Source organism: Empidonax traillii, unplaced genomic scaffold (assembly GCF_003031625.1).
Source record: "Empidonax traillii isolate 1590-97213 ecotype Southwest subspecies unplaced genomic scaffold, ASM303162v1 scaffold376:size1174107, whole genome shotgun sequence".
Lineage (NCBI taxonomy): Eukaryota > Metazoa > Chordata > Aves > Passeriformes > Tyrannidae > Empidonax > Empidonax traillii.
Genome location: NW_020955569.1, coordinates 139,023 through 154,446, shown reverse-complemented (window position 1 = coordinate 154,446; position 15,424 = coordinate 139,023). Strand labels below are relative to the sequence as shown.

General features: G+C 37.1%; 1 protein-coding gene across 1 annotated transcript in view; it reads left to right on the top strand.

The window, feature by feature from the left end:
- Positions 1–15,424, top strand: part of NRG3 (neuregulin 3) — a 371,204-nt gene that overhangs the window by 337,095 nt on the left and 18,685 nt on the right. Inside the window, exons 5-6 of the mRNA XM_027893033.1 lie at positions 4,343–4,445; positions 9,527–9,653. Of these exons, the coding sequence (XP_027748834.1) occupies positions 4,343–4,445; positions 9,527–9,653 (230 nt within the window). The remainder of the gene's footprint in view (positions 1–4,342; positions 4,446–9,526; positions 9,654–15,424) is intronic.

Sequence of the window (15,424 nt, the reverse complement as noted above, 5' to 3'; positions counted from 1 at the left end):
GCAGAGGTCACAGTGCCCACTCTGCTGCACCTGCATGGCCCAGTTTTTGCATGCTGACAAAAAAAAAACCCAAACCCTCCCTGCATTCTGTCTTGTAAATTGTTTCTGTGTAAAAAGAAAAGCTGTTTTTATGTTCTGTCCATTAGGCCATGCTTCCTCTGTTAACTCATCTATGTTAGGGATCAAGGAAAAGGTGACGAACATTATCTTTAAATTTTCATAGAATTATTTTTATGAACTTTTCATTGACATTTCTCAGTGGGAGAAAGCACATGGAAAGCTATTGGTTTTCATAAATAGCAATGACAAGATACAGGGCTTTCCATATTTATTTTATAGCATGTTGTTACTTGACAGCAGTGCAGTGGGTCCTCTTAAGGGAATGGAGTGAGGAAGGTAAGGGGATGCTGAATGCTGTTAGGGTTTATGCATCTGGAACTGGGAGTAAAACCTTCAGCATAAGAATTAATCTGGACATTTATTCATTGTAAGGGTTTATTTTTTACCAAAGATTAAGTAATGCACTTGTATGGTAAATGTCATAATTTCTCAGTTGGCTCGGTTTGAATAGTCAGTAATTATTCTCTCTGATGCTTGTGACCATATTGAGATTTTATTCAATAGCCATTGAAATAAACACAAGGGGGAAAGTTACTATTTTTGTTTTGTTATCATTTTGCGTAGGCCACATGCACAATGCTGTTCTTCATGTTTGAAATCCCTTTCAAAGATATTTCAACTCAAAATACACAATAGAGCTTAGAGGGTCCAGTGATTATGGCTGGTAATGATATTGTGGATTTAGGTCCTAACAAAGCCTAAAATAATCTGTTTTAATTAACTAAATTATTTTTATTTTTATTTATTTTGTTTTTATTTTTACCATATACTTTAGAAATAACAATCATAAGAAGAATGTGAGCAAATGTGTGAGATGAGCTTAGAAAATTTTGTAGCAGGGTGGAAAATAGGAAAGTACCAATAGCATAAATATCAGTGGGCTAAACATGTAACAGGACACACAGTGAATAGGGACTTTTCTATGGGAACCCATTCCAATGAACTTTCAGCAGGCTCTGTGTCCCATGTGAGTTTGTCTCGTCTTTATGTTCTGAGAGGACTTTTCTTTCCATAATTTTTATTAAACAAATAGTCTGCATCTAAACAGTTTACTATGTTACTTTTCAGCACTGTGGTCGTATTTATCTTGGTATAGGTCATGTGTATTTTGTAATTTGAATGCTTGATGGAATTCACATTCTGTAGTCTTAATCCTCAGATGGATTATCCAGGAATATCCATGGCAATTTATATTTTGGTTTCTAGCAGAAATATTTTCTTGGCTGCTCATTAAATGAGGGATCCTCTCCCAAGAGAATTTATTTCAATAGACTGTAATTGAGGTGATGTACTTCACAAGGAATACATGAATATATGTGAACAAGGGGAGAGTAGCAATTTCAGTCACGCTTTAGATTACCTTGGAAAATTAGTTTCAGTATGTAAAAATGTGTCTGCACAAGTTGATGCACATCTTGAGCCAAGGGAAGGAATTTGCAATTCTTCTCTTTTCTACACTTTGAATTTCTGCAACTTTCTGCTGTGTGAGAGCCAAAGTGCTTTGCAGTACTTAGCCATGGGTATCTGCCCGATTCAGGCCCTCTTCAGTGCTCCCTGGCTAGAGAGGATCTCACCTGTGGCACATGTGTTCAGCACAGTTAAAACCTCACACTAGTGAGGCTAAATCAAGGCCACGAGGAGACCTTCAAAGTTTGCAGAGAAAAGCAGATTGCATTGCTGTCAATAAGAAGGTGATTTTTAAATAAAGCTAATGTGGAAGATTAGAGAATGGAAAAATGCCTAGCTTGATTATATTTAAAGAGGTTGGAGACAAAAAATGGTGGAGTTCAATACATAAATAAAGATTTAAAGGATATAAAAAATGAACAAAGGTGTCTAAGAAACGGTATGCAGTTAATCAATAAGTACTGCTTTAAATATGCACTGTGCAAAGTAAACAAAAAGGAAAGAAAGTATCGATCAGCATATGTTGAAAGCTAGTGACAGGGACTAATCTGACTGCACAAAAGACTTAAATCTTCACATAGTTGTTTGAGCAAGATAATATTGTCTGGTCTCTGAACTGTTTTTATCTTTGTAAGACTTATTCTAAAGCATCTTTAACAAGACAGTGATCGCTATTCAGGATGGACAAAAGAGCATAGCTGCATTAAACTTACCATTTCTCAAAAAAAAACTAGCAAAAGAAAAAAAGTAAAGTATCTAATGAGGTCTTACAGTGAAAGAAAAGCGAAATTAAGCCTGTTTGCATGCCTTACTTAAAACAGTTTCTTTTAATAAACAGATTTTTTTTTTAAATTATATGGAATGTTAAAGTGAAATAAAGTTCATAATTACATATCTTTTAGTTGTGGCTTAAACAATAGGTGCTGAAATCGGTATTCAGGCAGAATAGGTTAACAATTGCTGAACTGAAGAATTCCTTAATTATTTTCAGTGTGCCTCACCTCAGCATATGAATTTAAAGTTTGTAGGATTAGTCCTTTGTGTGTTGCAGTGGAAATTGAAGGTGGGTGATTGTGTTTACACAAGCTAGTAAAACAAACAAACAAAACAAACAAACAAAAAAGAAATTAAGCCCCAAAACGTTTACTTCATTACCAGTGAGGATTTACTGTTTTATACATGCCAATGAGGAATGGGGCCTAAAGCTGTACTGGAATCAGTTCTACTGCAATGTGAACAAGATTGCCTCTTTAATTACAACATTTCCAGTTATATTTTAGACAGATGAAAAGTCTATTTGCTTCTTTTTATTTTTAGGACAGTATAGTAGAATTACAACTTGTAAAATTTCAAATTTAAATGAGGGGAAAATGTCAACAGAAGCTGAGGACATTGTATCTTAGAAATGGCTTCTATATCATTATGATGTTCATTGGGTGAGCAAGTAGAGAATTAAAAGATAAAGATTTGGTCCTTGCAATTTTATTTTTAATAGCTTACAAAAAAGGACTGAGACTTACAGGAGACAAATGATTGTATTTAGGACTCCAAATCTTCAGTAACAGCACCGTGATATACTGTCTTAAGAAATTATAATTCATACCGATTAGGATAGTGTACATGGTCTTTAGTCATGATAACACCAGATAGTATTTGACTGACGTTCCCACTAGGTATAGATTTTTTTTAGTATTTGCCTAGATTCATCTTGGTGTTGTCATACAATATTTGTCATGAACCTGAGACTTACAAACTTGGAGTTACTGCCACGTACTTGACACAGGGTGTCATATAGATGGGTGGGTCTGCATTGAAGATCTCTAACCTAGAAAGGAAGTGTAGCTTTGTCAGTGTACAGTGCTTGTACTGTGCTTTGAGAATCCTACATGTTGACTTTCCACCTGAAATACGTGAATGAAAATACTGGTTTGTATGCTGCATGCTTGGAGAAACTGATCTTAGTTTAGTGTGTTAGCACTTTGAACTTGAAAAGTAATTGAAATAAGAATAAAAAAAATATAACGCTTAAGGAGCTGTTGATGAATTGAGTTTGTGAATCTCCAGTTACTTATCAGCTTCTTTTTGATGAGTGAGTGTTTTCCTTATTTTCTTAGCTTTTTCTTTTTTTTTTTTTTTACTTTCATTCTGTTCCTGTTTTAAAATTAACTAGAATATTATGAGTTTTATAAGGGAAATTTGTTTCTTAAAAAATAGACTCCTATCAAAGCAATATCTGGTGCATTGTAGCAAAGTACTCATTGGATCCTGTCCAAGTTAATTGCATTAATATTTTTACTACCTTACGTTGTACATAAACTTCAAGTACAGGGAATGGCGTGGGAATAAGGCATTGTAATCACTGCTCAAAAAAAAAATCCTTGTATTTTTGGGGTAGCTAAAAAAGAACTTGGGCTCTTGTGGGACATTGCAAGAGTTCTGATGGTTCTTTCCTTCACCCAGAAAAATTTTGGTTGTAGGGCTCTTTATCCTATTGGTGGTAGAATCTTTTGTTTAAAAAGCTGAAAAATGGCATGTAGGGCAGAAAAAATATTAAACTGTCCCGATTTTCATTATTTTTATCTCTCAGTGTTTACTGGAGCCATTTCCTAAAACTTCTCTAGGAGGCCACCACTCTATGAACCTTATCTAGATGAGAGGTTCAGATAAACATCCATTCTGTTGAGGAACTGGCCGACCCAGACCTCCAAACTTCTCGTATCTGTCGATCATTAGTGAAAACGCGATGTGCTGAAATCCACTCTTCACAAGTGCTGTTTTCTGATGCTTTCATAACTCTCACTTTTGCTGTTCACAGAGAGCGAGGACGTGTACCAGCGCCAGGTGCTGTCTATTTCCTGCATCGTCTTTGGCATAGTCGTAGTGGGCGTGCTTTGTGCAGCGTTCTACTTCAAAACAAAGTAAGAGCCTTCATCTGCCTTGGTCATTCTTTGGCTCCTGTCCCTTTTACAGCTTTACAGTTCTTCAGTTTCTCCCCTCCTTTTGAAGCTGTTGTTATCTCTGGTCGGGCCAGAACTGTTCCCCATGGCTAAGTCCCCCCAAAAAATAAACACAAGCAATATGTCTTGGGGTTTTTTTCTATTTTCTGGTATCAGGAGGTAATAGATTGTGTCATTTCCAGTTTTTCTTTTTTTTGACAGCAGTAATTTTGTGTTTGCTATCAGTGCAATAATCACTTTCCTTCCTTGAAAATGACAGTTTAAACATAACATCTCCCTTTTGCATTTCCTTTCATATCCCTAAAAGTCCCAGTTATTCTGTGTGCTGAGCACAAAAGTAAAGTTAGAAATGCAGAAAGAAACAAGCTCTCTGCAGATATCTGCAACCTGTAGCTAGTAGTTGTAAACTGTTGATGTGAAAGCATGAGTATCTGTAATATAGAAGCACTTTGACTTATCCAAGTATGGTGAAATAATCTGTACTAAACTATTTTCAAGAGAAATAGTTTTCACTCTTTTCTTTTATCTTCCCAACTGAACATTATTTTATAATATTTATTGTTCTGTGTGTAATTTGAGTTGCAAAAATCTCTTAGCAATTACATGACCTGCTTGTCAATGCCACTGTGTCTATAAGGATGCCGTGGTTGTCATCCTTCATTCCTATTCCAGCTGGAGCTAAGGAGAGAACACATATCAATGTAAAAAGTACCTCCATGAGGCTAGTTAGGATAGCTGAGCATCAAAAATGTGGAAGTTTGCACTATTTAAAAGTCTCTATGCTTATCTGAATTCCCCTTTCTAGAATTTATTTTAATGACTAGGAAATCTGATGAGGACTGCTTTTTATTTAAAATAAATTACAATTGATATTTCTATCAGAAGGAAAAAAAAAAAAAAAGGAACAAAAAAAAGAAGTTGGAAAAGTCACCAGGTCTTTTTTTTCCCCCCTTTTTTTCCCCTCAGACTGCAGGGTTATTCATGTGTGACTTGAGTGAATATTTGAGTGGTTCATGGTTTTTTGCTGAAGACTCCTACCTGTTCTGATGTCCTGGGAGATTTTGTTTAATTGTTTTTTGGACATCCAGTATGACAGTGATGCTAGCTTGGAAGGACAGGCAGGCAGGACAGTTCCTCTCTGCCGACTCCTTCATTGCAGTGTAATTTGTAAGCAGAGACAGCCTTTTTTGTACTGCATTAGAAATGTCATTATGCATTTTAGATCTGCAGGAGAAAGAGCAAAAGAGAATCTACCTGGAAAGGCTCGGGGGTTTTGCTGAATAAGAGAGATTCAGAAAAGGCAGAAAAGGATTGTCAGTAGGAAGAACATGCAGTCAGTGGCTGAGCATACTGTGAATAAAATGTCCCTCTGTTATTCACTTGTGCCTCCCTTGGCTTTGCACTGTTGTAGGGAGTGGTGCAGAGCTGGGCTGGAACAGCCTTCAAGATACCATGACTTTGATTAGGTGGTGAGGAGAGCTATGTCTGAAAATAATGAGTGGAAATAGCACTTCCAAGATGAACTCACAGGACAGTAGTGCGTCATAACTCAGGAGGAGGTGGGGGTGTTGGTTTGGGATTTTATCTGCATTATAAATATAATAGTTGAGAGGTACTGGGAAGAGCTGAAGTGTTCTTATGTCAGATTCTGGGAACTGAATTTTGAAGAGTTATGAGAAGAGCCCCTCTGGTTCAGTCAGGAGGTCTTACACAATTTGTGAGTAGAGTAATGGTGAGATACTAATCAATCCCTAATGCTCTGGCTGTGGCTCCGTCTAGCACTGTCCAAAAAGTAAGAGTGTCTAGACTGGGTCTCATAGAGGCCATGTAAAACAGTATTGTAAATGTGACATTGACCAGTATCTTAAGACTGTAAAACCCAACAAATTTGAAGTGCCTCAATGTTTATCATGTGTTAGCTTTTAGTCAACAGATATTCGGGAGCTTCTTTCTCAGGTATATGTGTCCTGACTATACCTGAATGTTATCAAAGCATTCCTCCTGCATGGGGGATAATCCTTGGATTTCATTTGATGTATTAAAAAATATATAAAATATTGCTAATAGATAAAGAAATTTTGAGTAATGCACCTGTTAGGAAAAAAATCTCCATGAAGGCACTGACCCACACTTTCTTAGTCTAAAAATTTTGTGATACCATCTGCTAGAAACAGGCACTTCCCTATGCACCACTGAATTAAAAGTCCTTTAAAACAGAATCAATCTGAGGAAGTTTAGGACTATAATTAAACTCTATGCCCTTCCAATTATTCCTTTTAGGTTAATCAAGAAAGTGCTGGAAGTGTTAGCAACAGACGAAGAGCACAGTAATGGGCTGCCCTTTACAGCTTAGACTTTTATAAATGACTAGTGACTTTATATCTTGCTGAAGTAACAACACTTCATTGCCAAATAACTCTAAAGTAGAACACATAAGGCCCATTTGTTTTGAAAACAAAAATTATAAAATAAATTTATAATCAGTGAGTAACTTTGAATTATTAATAGTTTCTAGTTTTATAGCTGAGCATCCTATAGTTTGGAAAAATGAATATGCAAAAACCTAATATTAATGTTAGGTTATGTGAACATAAAAGGAAATTAATGATTAGATTGTTTTTCTCAGCAAGTTACCTTCAGGAATCTCAATTGTAATCTTAACGATTGCAGCAGTGAAGCTGAATATTCCAGTTCACTTGCATGTGTTTATATACATAGAAACAACTCTAAATCCAGAATTTCTAAATAAATCCAAATTAAAATTCCCAAAATTGTTTTATTATTTTCCTGATTAAATTCTAATTTTCGTTATGTATTGGAGACATTCCCAAAGTCTGATGCTGTGATTACGTTTCACTATCATTGTTTATACCTTATCTGAAGTCTCCATTCAAAACCTGGACGTTCCATAACCATTCTGAAGACCAACATGCATGTGGCTGGCTTTGCGGTAGGATGTGTGAATAGATAGGCTTATTTCCTCAGTTGTACGTAATTTAGCAGTTCAGAAAATAGTTACTCATACAGACTCTAAAGTTGCTTTTATGGGTCTCCCCTGGAATTTTGTTAGAAGCTGAAGAGCTCATTTTGATATTTTACAAGGTAAATCATTCCATTTCATTGGTTTCAAAAATTAGTAGACATTAGAAACGTTTTTAAAAGAGGTGTTTCAGAATCAACTGACTAATGTAATTTGACATTATAATCCTTCAGATTATGTATCTATTTCAGTTATTCCAATATTAACTTCAGAAGTTTTGGATAAGGAAGAATTTTGAAAGTTTTAAGAAGTTTTTTTGCTTGAGAAATTGTATCCTCACCCACTGCTGTTAGTAAATTTTACTAATTATGAGTTCCTAGCTATACTCAAATCATGTCACTCATATTTGTACCATGTTTACAACAATAATAGTATGTAAATAGAAAGCCTAAGAGATATGTATAGAGTCCAAGAATTATTATAGTTTATGACCTGTATTTAGAAAATATGCTATAAAAAATACTTACTTCTAAGCAGGTACTTACAGTTTGATGAATGGAGGCATTTGCTTACAATATGACACTGAATCAAAACTAAGGAACTCAAAGGCGGAGGAAATTCCATGTATTTATTTTAATATATTAAAAACTGTATTATTAAAATTGAGTGTCTGAACTGGGATACTTTTCATCTCTTGCTTTCATATTGAGGGAACTTGTCCTTTCTCACAGACTCCCCCATTGACCACATAAGCAAGTCATTTTCCTCTAGTTTCTTATGCTTTCCTGCAGTAGACACAGGTTGCACTGTGAAGAAGTTAAAATTACTTTTATTAATCATTCGGTGTCACATTCACTGGCCTGACTCACGTAAGATGCTATCAAACTTGACCGTGCCACAAAGCTTTAGGCAGCCAAATCACCAGAAATTTTTCAAAATGTTGCTAAAGCTTTTTTGCTAAAATTTTGATTTCAGTATAGAAAGGCTGTATTTTTTTTATTTCTTATTCCCTGAAATCACATCCTTCTGAAATTAGGCTCTGCACCCGTTGCTGTTCAAATCTGCTGGTGGCATAACAAAATGATGATGCTGCTGCTGGCAAGACCTTGACCTTGCTGGGTGGTTTTCAGGGCTGTTGTAGGTTCCCTTCTGGAAATGCCTTGTCTGGGGAGAAAAAAGGAAGAAGGAAGGGAAGGAAAGAATTAAAGTGGTGTTGTGAAGTTCTTTCTCCTGATCATTTAAAAGTGATAGTCCAAGACAATGTAGCTTATCAAAAGCATATAAAAAGACCTTAAATATGTTTTGCTAACAGTTTTTGCCCAGCTGAGATACCTGTTTGCCGAAGATAAAAGTAATATTTAAAGTTTGCTGTCTCATATCCTCTATCATGCACAGAACTTAATAACTCAGTTTGTCAATACTGTGTGGCAGAAACAGAAAGTCTTTATTAACAGTGTAGTTATCTCCTGAATAATATAAGTGATTCATCCAGTGGTATTCCTAGCTCTGACATTGTGGATTGTAGTATAATATGTCAATAAAACAGCCTCAGATGCCATAATGATTGTTTTTTTCAAGGTTTAAGCATGTAAGCAAAAGCTATATGAGATGGGTTATAGGTCAAGCCTAATCAGCTAGCAGAAGTTTTTGATTCTTCATCAATTTTCATAGCCAACGGGGGCTAAGGCCTGTTTTATTTGCCAAAATCTTCTTTCTAAAACAGAGCACAATGCTTTTTTTTTTATTCAGACCTATTGCAAGTTATTGTTAAATATGTGATGGATGATCTTACGAAATTCTGCACTAAAACAACTAGCATGCTATTATGGTAATCTGAGAATAGAAGATATTTTAAAACAGAAGAGCTCTTTTTTTCCCCTCTCATAAGCCTTGCCAAAAAACAACCACTGCATTGAAATATAAGACATTAGTGAATTAGCTCAGCTGGCTCATCTAATACAGTGAAGTTTGGAACAAAGGGAACTGTGGCTATAAAAGTATCGTGGCTATAGTAGAAGATCAAGTTAGCACTTTCTTACATGAATTTTATTTCTCTCTGCAGGAAACAAACAAAGCAAATTCATGAACAGCTGAAAGAAACACAGAATAGGAAAACCTACAGCCTAAATGCTTCCAGCATGATGGCAAAGTCGGAGTGTATGGCACAAAGCCAAGTCCAGCTGCAAAATGTAAGTAATGCTGCCAGCTACAGCACTTAATAGCCTGGCTGAGTTCCTGCTGCTGATGGCAGCACATCCTCATGCTGCTATTAGCATCTGAGCAATGGGAACAAGAATTCTCACCTCTTTCATAAAATGTTTTCTATCAGGCCTGTTAATGGAAAGCGGGGGTTTTTTTCTAAAGTTGCTTCAATGTATCCTGGTACATTTTGTTCATGTAGTAGACTTTGCAGAGCTTTCCACTGCATCTAGCAATGGAAATTACTGCTACAGTTTCCATCAATACTGTAGCTCATATATGGTGTTTACAGGTGAAGTGCAGTCCTTGATCTTAAGTGATGTCAGATCTTCCAATAATTAATGAACCTGCATGAAAAAATGTAGAGATCTGTCACAGTTAATTCAGAGTAAATTTAAAATCTAGAACTAAATTTACACGTGTAAACCAGTGCTCAAGGGAAGACCAAGCAGATGGTCTCATTTTTCTGGCCCTTTAGGTAAAGTGACTTTAGATTACAGAAAGAAATTAGTTTGTTCAAACTAAATCTGAAATTTATTTATTCATTTTCTGTATGTAGCTATGTGTAAGTTAATACAGTCTCACAATCATGAAATGCATAAAGCATATTTGAAACAAGGAACTTGAAGATAACTGATTTATTTTAGCCCTGGATGCAAGGTAATGTCATCCTCTTCTCCCTTGGTCACACACTAAATTATTACTGTCTTACTTTGAATGAAGTCTTTGGAAGAACTGAGAAGGATCCTGGTAGCAATATAATAGGAAAATACAAAAGATGTGTTAAAGCCTTCCTAAATTATTAACTCCTTTTTAAAAAAAAAAAAAAAAAAATCTTAGCATTGCTCAAAGGAATGACTACTTTATTTGCCAGATTTCATCAAAATAGTGTGAGTTTAGCAAAAGTGAACTCTCATGCCCATGTAGCCAGTGATATCTCAGCTCCTAGTTTACATCCAGTTAAGTAAGAGATAAGTATGAGCCCTTTTAATCAATTTAGAGTACATAGAGCCTCCCTGCTGTGACAGAGAAGTTGTCAAAGCATTGCCTGTGTTCTCCTGAAGTTCTGTTTTGTAAGAACACCGTTGTAGTGCTCCTGTAGATACTCATGATATGCTTTGAGATTCAGGAAAAATATGAAATATGCTATTTCAAGAAGGAAGATGGCTTCACTCAACTGACATAATGACAGTTTAGGGAATCTTTTGCAATTTTTTGTTTCGCTTTCAGTTCATACAGTCATATATTATTTCTAGCCTCTGGAGAAAAAAAAAAAAAGCTGTTGGGAGTGTTGTTGGGTTGTAATGATGACAACAGTAGGTAAAGTTCATGATCCTTTTGTTCCATCATATAAAATAAGCCTTAGATAACACTAAGAAAACGTTCTTTGCCTTTTTCTCACTGTAATTCAGTGCAATATTTTGTCAACCCATCATGTCCATGAACTGTTTGATGTCTTCTGGGCAGCTAACAAACACACCAACAACCTTTATTTCAGTCATTTTCTTTTGCCATAGCAATAGCCATAATGACTGAAGTAGCACTTTGTGGATTCTGGACATTAGAGATTGAAAGCCACAATTATATTTATTATTTTAATTCAAATTTGCTTTTCAGTTCTTAGTGCTGTTCAGACTGTCATTTTCAGTGCTGGTAATTAACACACCATTTTCTTGTTCTTGTGGCTGCTTGCAGGCAGCTGTTTCCTCCTTGCCATTAATGCATTCTCCCTTTGGGAACAAAGATACTAAGGAAGAAAAACAGAATGACCTTGTGCAGGATATAGCATAACAGTGCAGGGTAATAATGGTTTCTATTGTTAGGAAGATTTTAGTGCAGGAATTCATGCAGGCAGCTCATGAAATATTTACAAAACCTGGCAGCTTGAAGGAGAAAAAAAGGGCGGGGGTATGGTGAGGCAGCAGAACAGGAACCTTGAAAAGGTATTTCACAGGAATGGCTGAGTGACTCCCCCTCGGAGACCAGAGATCTGCTCTGGGTGTATCTGCTGGGTGGGAAGAGGGCCAGACAGCAGCGTGGGGCAGAGAGCTCTCCCGTGGCTCTGCTGCTCCCTTCTGCTGGCTGCAGCCTGGATGTGATCTCTCTGCCATTCCCATCTGAAGCTGCCACCACGTGGGTCTGGGAGAAGGCTTAGTTCTCTTCGTTTCCAGGAGCTAATAAATAAACTTTAATAAATTAAGACAGTTATTTTCTGGAGATTACTCCTCCAGTCTGGCATTTTGGTTTATATAATCCTGGAAGCTGTTTCTTTTCCCATACCACGTGCTCCTCTTACAAGCAAGACAGTTTTCCCATTTATGTCACCTTTGTGTCTTTCCCTAGAAAATTCTCCTGCATTTTTCACTTGTCTGTTTTTAATAGACCTGGTGATGCTTTCAGTTTTTTCACGCAGCTCTTTCTTTAATAGAGACTACTTTTGTGTAGACCTGAGAAGAGTTGCATAAGGATCCTTATTCTTGATGACTATTCTAAAGGAGCCATCACCTTTTGACTCAAAGGTTTCTATATTTAGTAAAGGATCCATCTATGTTTCCAAATGTTGTGTTGTTCTAGAGAGAGGTTTAACTTATTTCCCAAGGCCCAGGGTATAGCAGAGAGTGTTTTAAGTGGTTTGTGGCTGTGAAGAACTTGACCAATCTCTTCTTCCCACACTCACATGCATTGTATCTCCTCCACTCCCTCCCTCTGCTCATTTGTGATCCTGAGAAGTGAAATAAAGGGTCAGATTTTGTAAGGACAGCTGTGTTCTACCTGAACTCCTGCTGCTCATCACTGGTAGTTCTGCTCAGCTGTAACTGGTCTAAGCGATTTCATTACTTTGGTAGACATACAAATCAGATGAAAAATACTGTGTACTATAATCAGGATTCATAATGAACTGTTGGAACACAGCTCCTAGGATTTCCTGAATCTGCTTCAAGTCCACCACTTTTACCAAATATTCTGGGAGCAACACACTTAATTTCTTGATAGGTTGTTCTTGCTAGGGTTTCCAGCCTCTTGGATTTAGAGACTAATGCACTGGTAATCTTGCTGTAATTCTTCAGCCAGGAAGAGATAGATGTGCCAGTTTTTAATTCAGGATCTTTGAGGTACGCAGTAGATTCAGATTTGTTTCGCCTAATGCATGAAACCTAGGTCTTCCAAGTACTACGTACCCCTTCCCAAAGAGATTATACTCTGTTCAAGAGCGACGTAAAGACTCTGCTCCAAAGGGCTGCAGCAAACAGTTTGATCTCCTCATAAGCAAAAGGAAGGAAATTGTCATTCTCAGCTGCCCTCCCCCACCTTAGAAATACAAGAGCTCGGTGCACCCTCACACGCTGTGGAGGGGCAGGAGGAGGTGGGGTGGCTCCTGATTACTACCTCCTTTTTCCACCTTGAAGAGAGGGTTTCTTTAAATTCTCGCAACTTGACAAATATGTCATGGGGGGGTGGGGAGGAAGGCAGCTAAAACCATACCATTCTTTTAGTGTTTCTGAGAACTGTCATGGCTGTTTAAAAGTGGCCTTTTTCACCTTTGTGGTTTTTAATACCTTCTCCCATGGTACCAAGTGCATCTATTAATTCCCCATCACTTTCCTTCTGAGATGGCTAATATGCTTTTCATGCTGTACTATGTGGTTTCACTTTTCACTTCATTTGTTTCTAATAGCATGCAGGTTTTCAGTATTCTTATAATGGAAGGCAAAAAATGCTCTTTATATGTCTTGTTGCTTTTTGTTGATAGTAGTAGGAAATATTTCTGGTCACTGTGATAAACTTGCAACTGTTATATTGCATCATTCTGTTGCAATTCTGTTGAGCATCAGATACACTTAAATCTTTTAAAGGATTACTCTGCTGTTTTACCTAAATTATGATTTGATTTATCAGTTGAGATTAAGAGCAAATTTCCCATTTCTATATCTCATAACTGCTTGGGAAACACTGCCAGAATAGACTAACCTGAGTTTATTGTCCTCTGTCTAGAGATAGTGTTGGTAACAAAACATACAGAGCATATGGGAACAGCTGTAAGGATGTTAAATGTACCACCTGATGGGCTATTGTGCAAGGCCAGCCCATCCAGGAAAATCATTGGCTCTTTTTCTCCTGGAGGTGACCTCTCTGAATGTAATTTAAAACTGACCCCTCTTCCTTATCAGTTGTTTTTGAAATGGGATCCTCACATCACCTCTCTTGCAATGCCGCATGACTTTCTGGACCTTTTATTATTACTATTTTGGGAAAATCATTGAGAGGGAAGAGCTAATTAAAGCCAGGGCGTTTTGGTTGGCATAACACTAGGACAACAGTGTCAAGCTATTTTGTAGCATTTGAGTGGCATTTGTTATCCAAGAATCCTATGTTTTAGAGGAAGGACCACAAGGCATGGAGCAGAGGAATTATGTGCTCACAGTAAAACAGTAGGTCAGTGGCAGAGGCTTCTTCCCTTGCTCAGGCTGCCTTCATGGATTCACTTAGTGTTAAGTAGCAGGGGGTAGAAATTTATTGTGAAAATATTCAGTAATTGTACGTAATAGATGATTTTCTCCATGAAACCATGAAAAATTGAAAATTTGCAAAATAGTTTTTTTAAAAGCTATCATTATTCTTTAATTTATTTAGCCATATGCACCAGTGTTTTTCAGTAATTGCTCAAACAAGCACAGATAATTAACCAAGAAGACAATAAAATCGTTAAAAAACCCGAATAATACAGATAAGCTTTCAGTGATTCTGGAAACAGCCCTTTGAAAGTGTTTCACAGCTTATTCTCCATCACGGCTGAGTATTCAGCAGCTCACAACAGCCAGAGGTCTCCACAGAGCTCAGCCCAGGTGAGAATTGAACTGTGGAAGCAGCAGGATGAGCTCTGCTGGGATATGTCTGGGGAATAATCCTGTCCTATGCTTTTGGGAGCACTAACTGATACTGTTGTAAACTCTTCACAAAAATATGAAGGTATTTTTCTCCAGAGATGATCTTAGAGAAGGGATGTGGCACTTAAAATTAAGCTTAAGGGAGATAAACCCGACTGTGTTTAAACCTATTAAAATGTGATACATCCAAATATGTTCAGTTATGTTGTTCAGATTCTCTGTATATTCACACTCTCAAACTGTGATTCACATTTTCATTGTAATGAATGTTATGGCTGTTACAGTAACTTTGTAATAACTGGTGTGTCTGAAAATGACCTAAATGTTTGGTTAGACACAAAAAATATCTTGAAAAAAATGGGCCTGAGTGGTTCTTGGTGTTGGACTTTCAGTAAAATTTGCTAATCAGCATCAAAGAAGCTTCTGGGGTCCTGGTTTTCCTCAGTTGTGATGAGGAAAGACTCTGTGTACCACTGCTCCAGCCCACATCCACCTTAAACATGGATGTAGTAAAAGGCACAGCTTATCTCTAATTACTCTTCATAGAATCTTAGAATCATAGAATAGATTGGGTTGGAAAAGACCTCCAAGATCATCAAGTCCAACCCCTGATCCAACTCCAATTACTATATCATGGCACTAAGGGTCACATCCAATCTCTTTTTAAAAACCTCCAGGGATGGTGCATCCACCACCTCTCTGGGTAGGCCGTTCCAATGCCTGATTACCCTCTCTGTAAAGAATTTCTTCCTAACATCTAACCTAAACCTCCCCTGGCAGAGCTTGAGCCCATGTCCCCTTGTCCTATTGTTGGTTGCCTGGGAGAAGAGACCAACCCCCACCTGGCTATAACCTCCCTTCAGGTAGTTGAAGAG